Source organism: Nicotiana tomentosiformis, chromosome 7 (genome assembly GCF_000390325.3).
Source record: "Nicotiana tomentosiformis chromosome 7, ASM39032v3, whole genome shotgun sequence".
NCBI classification, from domain to species: Eukaryota; Viridiplantae; Streptophyta; class Magnoliopsida; order Solanales; family Solanaceae; genus Nicotiana; species Nicotiana tomentosiformis.
Genome location: NC_090818.1, coordinates 118426362 through 118437731, shown reverse-complemented (window position 1 = coordinate 118437731; position 11370 = coordinate 118426362). Strand labels below are relative to the sequence as shown.

General features: G+C 34.8%; 1 protein-coding gene across 1 annotated transcript; it reads right to left on the bottom strand.

Annotated features, from left to right (window-relative positions):
- Nucleotides 1-6160: 6160 nt before the first annotated feature.
- On the bottom strand, nucleotides 6161-10616 carry LOC104119303 (phenylalanine ammonia-lyase). Its single transcript, XM_009630771.4, has 2 exons — nucleotides 10085-10616; nucleotides 6161-8141 (listed from the first exon to the last, which is right to left on the bottom strand). The coding sequence occupies exons 1-2, from the start codon at nucleotides 10480-10482 to the stop codon at nucleotides 6392-6394; spliced, it is 2148 nt and encodes a 715-aa protein (XP_009629066.1). The 5' UTR covers nucleotides 10483-10616; the 3' UTR covers nucleotides 6161-6391.
- Nucleotides 10617-11370: the final 754 nt, after the last annotated feature.

Here is an 11370-nt window from a genome sequence, read left to right as displayed (position 1 = left end):
TTACAGTGAGAAATGGCAATTGATAACGGAAATTCTTCCGTGACTATTGCGGCAATGACGATAGCCTCGTCAAGCCGGACTGTTGTTCCACCGGTAGAGAAACTGGGGAAATTTTTCGGAGCCAACTTCAAAGGATGGCAGCAAAGGGTGTTCTTCTGGCTTACCACACTTGGTATGCAGAAATTCACTAGTGAAGAACCTCCAGTGCCTGCTGCGGATATACCGGACAACGAGAAATTCATGATTGTTGAGGCGTGGAAGCAGGTAGATTTTCTTTGCAAAGGCTATATCTTAAGCGCTTTAGAGGATGACTTGTACAATGTCTACAGTGCGATAAATACTTCGAAAGAATTATGGGACGCACTTGAGAAGAAGTACAAGACTGAAGATGCATGCTTGAAGAAGTTCGTGGTTGCCAAGTTTCTAGACTATAAAATGATAGACAATAAAATTGTTGGAACCCAAGTTCAGGAGCTTCAACTTATTTTTCATGACCTTATTGCTGAAGGTATGGTTGTGAATGAAGCATTTCAAGTGGTTGCAATGATTGAAAAATTACCTCCTTCGTGAAGAGATTTCAAGAACTATCTTAAGTACAAGCGCAAAGAAATGAAGTTGGAAGATCTTGTGGTTCGTCTCAAGATTGAGGAAGACAACAAAACAGCCGAGAAGAAGTCTCGTGGAAATTCAACGATCATGGGAGCTAATATCGTTGAGCAGGCTGCTCCAAAAAGTAAGAAGAGAAAGAGGTCTTCTGGACAGACTAAGGAGCAGAACAAAAAGAAATTCAAGGGCAGCTGCTATAATTGTGGAAAAATCGGTCACAAAGCCCCTGATTGTCGTCTCCCGAAAAAGTATAAGAAGAAGGGACATGCCAACATAGTAGAGAAGAATGATGACATTGATGATATGTGTGCAATGCTTTCGGAATGCAACCTAGTTGGAAATCTGAAGGAGTAGTGGATTAACTCTGGATCCACTCGACATGTTTGTGCTGTCAAGGAAGCATTTGCGACTTACTCTACTGCTGGTCCCAAAGAAGAGCTTTCCCTAGGAAATACTACAACAGCCAAGATTGAAGGTTATGGGAAGATATTCCTGAAGATGACTTCCGGCAAGGTGTTAACGCTTTACAACGTTCTTCATGTTCCTACTACTAGGAGGAATTTAGTTTCTACTTCTTTACTTGTTAAGAATGGATTCAAATGTGTATTTATTTCTAATAAAGTTGTTGTAAGCAAGAATGAAATGTATGTTGGAAAGGGCTACCTCACAGAGGGTTTCTTCAAACTAAATGTAATGGTTGTTGACAGTATGAATAAAATTTTAGCTTCTTCTTATTTATTGGAGTCAAATGATTTATGGCATATTCGTTTAGGACATGTCAATTATAAAACCTTGCGGAAGTTAATTAATTTAGAAGTATTGCCTAAATTTGAGTGTAATAAATCAAAATGTCAAATATGTATTGAGTCTAAGTTTGTAAAACATCCTTATAAGTCTATTGAAAGGAATTCAAATTTCTTTAGACTTAATTCATATTAACATTTGTGATATGAAGTCGACACCATCTCGAGGTGGGAAAAAGTATTTTATTACTTTTATTGACGATTGCACTCGATATTATTATGTTTATTTGCTTAATAGTAAGGATGAAGCAATTGAAGCATTTAAGCAATGCAAGAATGAAGTGAAGAATCAATTGAATAAAAAGATCAAAATAATTAGAAGTGATAGGGGTGAAGAATATGAATCTCCGTTTGCAGAAATATATTCGGAATATGGAATTATCCATCAAACTACTGCACCTTACATACCTCAATCCAATGGAATTGCGGAAAGAAAAAATCGGACATTAAAGGAAATGATGAATTCTTTATTAATAAGTTCCGGATTACCGCAGAGTTTCTGGGGCGAATCTATCCTTACAGCTAACCGAATACTCAACAGAGTACCCCACAGCAAAACGCAATCTATTCCATATGAAAAATGGAAAGGAAGAAAACCCAACTTGAAATATTTCAAAGTGTGGGGGTGTCTAGCAAAGATACAAGTTTCTTTACCTAAAAGGGTTAAAATCGGACCAAAAACTGTTGATTGCATTTTCATTGGATATGCTACAAACAGTAAAGCATGTCGGTTTTTGATTCATAAATCTGATAATCCCGAAATTCACGTTAATACGGTAATGGAATCAGATAATACTGAATTCTTTGAAAGCATCTATCCGTATAAAACTGAATGTGAGTTGTTAAGTGAAAGACCTAAACGACCTCGGGAAGAACCAAAGGAAAATACTCAAGTATAGAAGATCCAAGGCGTAGCAAACGTCAAAGAACATCTACTTCCTTTGGACCAGATTTTGTGACATTCTTGCTTGAAAATGAGCCTCAAACTTTTAAAGCAGCTATGCCATCTTCCTATTCAGCGTTTTGGAAAGAGGCAGTCAATAGTGAGATTCAATCAATTTTGGATAACCATACATGGGAATTGATAGATCTTCCTCCTGAAAATAAGCCTTTAGGTTCGAAATGGATCTTTAAACGGAAAGTGAAAGCTGATGGCACTATCGATAAATATAAGCAAGACTTGTTGTCAAAGGTTATAGACAAAAGGAAGGCCTTGATTACTTTGACACTTACTCGCCAGTAACGAGGATAACATCTATTAGGGTGTTAGTGGCACTAGCGGTCGTGTATGGTCTTGAAATCCATCAAATGGATGTTAAAACAGCTTTCTTAAATGGAGAATTAGAGGAAGAGATTTACATGGAACAACCTGAAGGTTTTGTGATTCCTGGTAAAGAAAGAAAAGTGTGCAAATTTGTTAAGTCGCTTTATGGACTTAAACAAGCACCCAAACAATGGCATGCCAAATTTGACCAAACAATATTAGCAAGTGGGTTTAAAATCAACGAGTGCGACAAATGTGTTTACATTAAAAATACTCCAGGTCATGAAGTCATTGTTTGTTTATATGTTGATGACATGTTGATAATGAGCAAAAATATGGCAGATATAAATGCTACTAAGCGCATGTTGGCTAGCAAATTCGATATGAAAGACTTAGGAGTTGCTGATGTGATCTTAGGAATCATAATTCACAAGATTCCACAAGGTCTAGCATTATCACAGTCTCACTATATTGAAAAGGTACTTGACAAGTTCAAGTATTTAGATTTCAAAATTGCCAAGACTCCAATTGACGTGAGTTATACACCTCAAAAGAATGAAGGTGAAAGTGACTCACAACTGGACTATGCAAGAGTATTGGGAAGTTTGATGTATATCATGAATTGTACGCGACCAGATATAGCATGTGCTATTAGTAAACTGAGTCGGTTTACAAGTAATCCCAATCACATACATTGGATGGCAATGAAACGAGTTTTGGGGTATCTCAAACATACCCAAAATTACGCTTTGCATTATAACAAATATTCCTCCGTGATCGAGGGATATAGTGATGCAAATTGGATCACTGGATCATCTGAAGTTAAATCCACGAGTGGATATGTTTTTACAATTGGGGGTGGAGCAGTGTCTTGAAAATCATCCAAACAAACATGCATCGCCCGTTCTACAATGGAATCTGAATTCATAGCTTTAGATAAGGCCGGTGAAGAAGCTGAATGGCTCTGGAATTTCTTGGAAGATATTCTATTTTGGCCCAAACCTTTGGCACCTATTTGTATACATTGTGATAGTCAAGCGACAATAGGCAGGGCAGGGAGCGTTATGTATAACGGAAAATCTCGTCATATATGACGAAGACACAATACCATTAGACAACTACTCTCTAGTGGTGTTATCACAATTGACTACGTAAAGTCAAGAGATAACGTGTCGGATCCACTTACAAAAGGTCTATCTAGAGAGGCAGTTGAAAGATCATCAAAGGGAATTGGGTTAAGGTCTAGGACAAGTCATCATGACGGTAACTCTACCTAGAAGACTGGAGATCCTACGAGCTAGGTTCAAAGAGATCAAACAAAGTTATGAATGATGGTTCAACATTGTCAAATAACTCAACCCATTCTCGTGATGAAGACAATGTTTAGAAATCGAGGTAAAGCATTAAGACTTTTTGATGAGTCAACAAAGCTTAAATATTTTTTTTAATGATTTGCTAAGTCTGGCAGGATATGATCAGATAGTGTGTCTATAGGATTACACGTTTAGAAATCACCTATGTGAGTGTGAAGTGTAAGCCGCTTCAAGGGGAATGAAAGTAAAGCCCCATTCTCTAACCACTCATGAAACCAGGCGGTGTTCATGGCTGAAACGAACACAACCGTGAGAACCATAGATGGTTAAGGATTGATTGTGTGACTTATGTTGTCTAGGTATACAACAAAGCTCGACGGTTCAAAGATATCAAATCTACCGATTGACCGAGTATATCCGATATAAGTTTACTATGAAAAGTTCAAAGGGAAACCTACTTATCTAGATGCAATTAATTCTTGCATGTAAAACACACACGTGTCCGTGCATTCCTTTATTTTATAGCCATTCCCCATTCATGTGGGGGATTGTTGGGATTTTAAGCTTGTGTAGCTTAAAGAGGGTGAATGAGAAATGGAGGGAAAATAAAATATTTGAGTTTCCCTCTTTGTCAAAGGGACATTGTCCCATATTGGAGGAAGAAAAGGCTTTTGATGGGTATATATATAATTGCTCTTCTTCTATCTCTTAAAGAGTTAAGAAGAAGGCAAGCCTCGCGGCGTCGTCGTCGTCACTCGCTCGACTCGGCTTCGGCTTCGGTCAATGATTGATTGATTAATCTTTTTGGACAAAATTTATTTCAATTATTTAATTAATTAATTAAATAATTAACGAAAAATTCAATCCGGAATAACTCATGACCCGCGACCCGGTCCGGTCAGGCCCGTTTTCTTTCCCAGATTATTTTAAATCCGTTTTTCCGTAATATTTCAAACAACCTGTTCCAACAGCCATGGCTGTTTCTGAAAGGTTGCAAACCTTTTCAGAAACAATGCCAGCAACTCTATAAATATACTTTGAATCCCAGAATCTTTCCTTACGAAATTTTCTGATCTTCTTCTTCTTCTGCACAAAAATTCCAGTGTGTTTTATAGCCTTCGAGTGGCTCGCTGTTCACCGACGTTTTTGGTACCAATACTCCGGTGAGTTAAATCGTTCTATCCTAGGAGGATATATTCCAGCACCTCGGGTACTTGAGGGGAATAATTTTCTTAAGGACACACTGTGTATTCCACTGGGATCGATTTATTCCTATACTGTTTTTCTAAAATTTATTTCGTTAAACAAGTATTACTAACTTTCTGTTTTGTTTATATATTTCAAAAAGTTTAATGATTTAATTGTTTATTACAACAATCCAGATTTATAACAAAAACAAGAAATGTTTATTGTGTTCTCTTTTCTTTTTAACTTTCCTAGAAAAAAAAATCAAATAATTGACATGAATGGGACTTTCCTAAAGTGACATGACATGACGTGTTAAGATTTTTAATGTCTCCTCATTGGTAACGTAATATTGTACTTATTTCTTTCTTGTGTCAATAATTACTGGAAATTGTCTTAATACTTATTTATTAGTGATTTTCCTAATGAGCGTGTTAAATTTTACAGATTTTATGCCACTTATAACAGTATTGATGATGTGTTGTAATTTTTTAATTTCCATCTTTACCTTGTGCTTAGGATCATTTGTTTCAGACATATCAACGGCAATTTCATCAATTTATATTCCTTTAATTTGGAAATCATCAGCCATCCCTTAATAGTTTGTTTTAGATATTTAGTAAGCGTTTGGACAAAAAAATATAATGTAAAAAAAATAAGAGTGATATTTGAAATTTAAAATTATGTTTGGACGTGGATTTCAGTTGAAAAGAAATATTGCAATTTTAAGAGTGGAAAAAAAAAATTCCGAAAAAATTAGAAAATTGATTAAAATTACTTTTTAGTTTTTGAAAAACTCATTTTCGAAAAATCTCTAAAAACTTGCAATTAGTATTCTATTCTTTTAAGAGGACAGAGTAACATATGGGGAATACAGTTTTTGGTGATTTGAGTAGTGTTCCATATGCTTACTGAACATTCCCTACTTAAGATGAAGAATTGAATAGAAAAAGAAAGAGGAACAGATTGGACAGAAGAAGACTTGCCAGTAAGATTTAAGCACACTGTCACTTTTCATTAGGTTTATACTGAAAAGAGACATTTACAGCTACAATCCAACATATTTAAAAGAGTTTTAACACTCTTTTTAAGTTAACCAAAAAACTATAAGTTCACAACATATTATGATAGTAATTCACCAAAGAGTAAAAAAAGAATCTGAAAAATAGCAATTGACAAACATTAACAAAAGTTCCCGCCGCGCGAAATCAAGCAAACAACTAACAGATAGGAAGAGGAGCACCATTCCAGCTCTTGAGACACTCCAACATTGGATCAATGATTTGTCCATTGCACATTGCTGTGAACACTTTGTCACACTCCTCGCCCGGTGATCGGACTTTTTCTCCTGTCAATAATTCTGTTCCAAGCTCCTTTCTCACAAACCTGTACAATGGATAAGATCTGCATTCTGTAATCCTGTTAGGAATAGCAGGGTTTCCACTTTCTAATGCAGCTCTTGCACTCTCAACTTCCTTTGGTAAAACAGCCTTCAATTCGTCTTCGAAAGCTCCAATCTTTTGAAAGATTGAGCTGTTCACATTCTTCTCACTTTCACCATTATTCATTGCATGATCAACAAGTACTTGTCTCAGTTTCTGCATTAAAGGGTAGTTGCAACTGCAAGGATCATCAGCGTAGGCGAACAAGTATTCCCTATCCACGATTCGAAGCAATTCCTTTTCACAGAATCTTGCTGGATGAAGTTCACCATTAGCACCCATTGTAAGAGTTCTCTTAGCTACTTGGCTAACTGTGTTCTTGACTGCATTCTTTAAGTTTTCTTCCAAATGCCTCAAGTCTATAGCTTGGCAAAGTGCCACGAGATAAGTTGATGACATGAGCTTTAAGATATCAACAGCTTCAGCTGTTTTCCTTGCTGAGATTAAGCCTAAGGAGTTGACATCTTGGTTGTGTTGTTCAGCACTTTGGACATGGTTTGTCACTGGATTTGCCAAGAATTGAAGTTCTGAGCAGTAAGAAGCCATGGCGATTTCAGCTCCCTTGAAACCATAGTCCAAGCTTGGATTCCTTGATGCCGTGAGATTAGAGGGCAAACCGTTGTTGTAATAGTCGTTGACAAGTTCCGAGAATTGAGCAAACATCAATTTCCCAATTGATGCAAGAGCCAATCTTGCATTATCCATGGAAACACCGATAGGAGTGCCTTGGAAGTTGCCACCATGTAACGCCTTGTTTCTTGAAACATCGATCAAGGGGTTATCGTTCACTGAGTTAATCTCCCTCTCAATCATCTTAGTTGCAGCGCGAATGACTTCAATTTGAGGGCCAAGCCATTGTGGAGATGTTCGGAGAGCATAACGATCTTGCTTTGGTTTTTGTAGAGGATCCATTTCATGTAGCTTTTGAGCCGCCTTCACATAAGAGCTTCCATCCAAAATATGTTCCATAATAGCAGCAGCCTCAATTTGACCAGGGTGGTGCTTCAACTTGTGTGTCAAATGGTCAGTGAATTCGGGCTTTCCGTTCATTACTTCAGCGAAAATTGCTGATAAAACTTCAGACATTACAGCAAGAATGTTGGAATCAAAGAGGACCATTGATGCCATACCAGAACCAACAGCTGTACCATTCACAAGTGCAAGTCCTTCCTTAGGCTGCAACTCGAAAAATCCACCGTTAACACCAGCAACGCGGAACGCTTCTTCAGCATTAAGTGTCTCACCATTGGGACCAACAGCCTTGGAATTAGGCCTACCAGTGAGCAAACCAGCAATGTAGGATAAAGGGACAAGATCACCCGAGGCAGTGATCGTTCCACGGAGAGGTAAACATGGAGTGATGTTGCTGTTAATCAATTTTGTAATAGCTTCCAAGATTTCAAATCTGATGCCAGAGTAGCCTTGTAGGAGTGTGTTGATCCTAACAAGCATAGCTGCCCTTGTTGCTGAATGTGGCAATGTGTGGCTTGTTTCTGTTCCATTGCCAAAAACACCAGCATTCAAGAACCTGCCAATTCAATGTCAACAACATCAGCTATTGAACTGAATTGTACCAACCAAATTTAAATAAGAACATGTTTTATTTGTACTTTGTCCTATCTACTTTGTGACGATATTTAAAAATTACTAGTATGAGAAAATTAGCCGAGGGTCTATGTGAAAATTAGTATGAGATTATATTGGATATATTATTGTTTAGTACGAGAAAATGACTAGAATAGGGATCAAGAATTATAAGGCTTAAGAAAAAAAAAGAAAAACTTGTAGTGTGTTACATCAACTCCCATCATTTCAAGTGATATAAAGCCCCTTTAAAGTGGGGCACACATTTGTTATATTTTTGGCCTTGTGGGCAGGGGAGGGGGAAATGAAAAAAGGAAAAAAATGACATAGCCGCTTATAAAATAATAAGCGAAAATATATATATATTTTTGTATATATATATATATATATATATTTATGTATGTTGTATAAAAAAAGTATATAAAGTTTATACACTTTTGTAGCTATCGGATATAAATAGTTTCGGTGCAGGTTAAAGGTAAATTAGGCCCAAAAATAAAAGTGAAGTGAAAATTTGAGATTTAAAATTGTCATTTCATAATTTTTTTAACAATTCTCTTTAAATAAGTATAAAATTACTTATTTATGCAATATTTGTTTTAAAAATTATTTGTACTTTAAAATAAATAGATATCTGACAAGAGACAGCACATGGGACTACTGGGATTCGACCCAAATAGTTGGAAATTTAAACTGTTTAAATAAGCCCACTTGTCTCTCATCTATTATTTGAGGACCCACAAAAATAATTTAACTATTTAAAGATGTTTATTTAAATTATTTTTTCTTACTAAATTTAGGAAAATAGTAGTAGGAAAAATTTACTGAATAAATTCTTACATGTACTTTGTACAAAACTAGAAGGAAGGTGAAATGACTAAAATCTCCTCCACCAACCACACACTCTTTTTCCAACCCAACAAAAGTCAAACTAGTGGCTTGTTTTTTTTTTTTTTACAGTTGTACAAAATTTAATTTATATAATTAGATTTATAGATGTAGATGCAAAATTCCTGTACTTCGTATCAAGTTCCAATATAAAATATTTTTCCAAGGGCTATTTAATATTTTTCTTTACTCAATAATTCAAATTTCAAGATGTAAATCTAAAGTACTTAGTTCTTGGTCTAGCGCGTGTGATAAATGTTTACATATACAAACTTTATCTTCTCTACTATGATAAAATAAGAAAAATTTATAGTACCAGATTATATTGTTCTATAATAATAAGAGACTTTTCATATTTGGTCGGAAATAATAACTTGAAATATAGCTGCTATAATCGTTTAGATTACATAGAAAATGTACACATTTTACCTTAAAGTTGATATCATTTAAAACTCATTTCCTCTTACAAAAAGAGTAGTTGACATAAGAGTGAAAGTAAATCATTAATAACTATTGACTCAAAATAATAGATAATTTTTTTATAAGGTCAAATTAGTATATATCATTAATAGTTATTAACTCAAAATAGTAGATCATTAACTCATAAATGCTAGTCAGATTTTCTTGCAGAATAAGAATTTAACTATTACTATACATGGTCAACACAAAATAAATTTACGACCATCTAAAACATAACTATATATATATATATATATATAGCTGCTTACAATAAGCTAAAATAATAACGTAAAATAACCTTTTCTACTGACCGTGTAAAAATTCCTTAACGCTGTCATAGAAAAATGTAGATGCTATTATTTTTTTCGGACGAAGGGTCACTCCAAACTTCAATAGAAATCTTGTATATAATATATGTATATCTTGAAAATAATTAATTTAAATTACTTAACACACTTAACAATAAAAATCTTTAGGAGAAAACAAAATATTAAAATTCTGGTGCAGAAAGCAAAGTTAAGTAGATGAAAAGTGGTTTACCTAATAAGTTCTTTTTGAAGAGCACCACCATTCTTGGTTCTCCTATGAGATGTAGCACCAAAACCAGTAGTAACACCATAACTATCAGTTCCTTTATTCATACTGTCCATAACCCAATCACTACTAGCTTTAACACCAGCTCTTGCCTCTTCAGAAAGTTCAACTTTAACACCATTTGCACTTTTGTCCCTAACAGCAATAGCAGCCACTTGTGCCACTGTTAAACTTTCACCACCAAGTTTTACCATTGGTTTTCTAAATTCACTCACCATTTTTTTCACTTCATCCAAATGACTCCCTCTTAAGGATTCAGCTGCCATTTCCCAATTCAATGGATCAGCTGATTTTTTGCACAACTCAAAGTTTTCTCCTCCATTAACATGACCATTTGATGCCATTGTTTGATCAAGAATTGGCTAGAAAATAAAGAATTGGCTAGAAATGTTAAAGGTTGTGAGGAGATTTGGAGAAGAGAAAATGGCTAAGAATTGAAATTGTTTTTTCTTGTTTTTTTGAGGAGTGGTAGATAGGAGATGTGGTGTATAAATAGAGGGGAATGGAACTCAAATGTTGGTAGGTAAAGAAAATATAGTGAGGGGTTGTAACAAAGAAGACTAAATGGGGGTTGTTGGTAGATTAATTTTAGCCCTTGATTTTAGGTGTAATTAACGGTTGAGATTTGAGACTGACGTGGGTACTTCATGCAACATGGGTTTATTTATTTATTTATTTGTTAAAAAATAAAATGAAAAAAAAATGTTTTGGGTTGGTTGGTGGATTTGGGAGAAGGTTAGAGTTGTTTGGGTTGTTGGGAGAAAATTGAGGGGTTAAGATTGTAAATTCAACTCTTTTCCTCTTTTAAAATGGAGTTTTTTTTAATGTGTTTCAATAAATGAAGGATTATCCAAGAATTTATTTTGACTCAATCTGTAATTAATGAACTAGCAAAAATATAATCTTTCCGTAGAAATATAAAATCTAATTCAATATATGTTTGTATTTTTTTGTATTTTACGATTTAATTTCTCGTAAGAATAAATTTTAAAATATCCGTACAACCGAGCTAAATATATCGTTATTTAGTTTGGATAAAAGAGCATGATAAATTTCAAATTAAAACTATCACGATAACTTTTCAAATATAAGTAGATATCGTTCTCTCTTTATAAGACCCTAGTTTGTTGTTCCATAAACAAGTGTTAAGATTCATATTATTATTGACACCGAAATTTTTTATTGATATTGAAATTTTAAATTTAAATTTTTTTCAGTATGAATGAATGAAT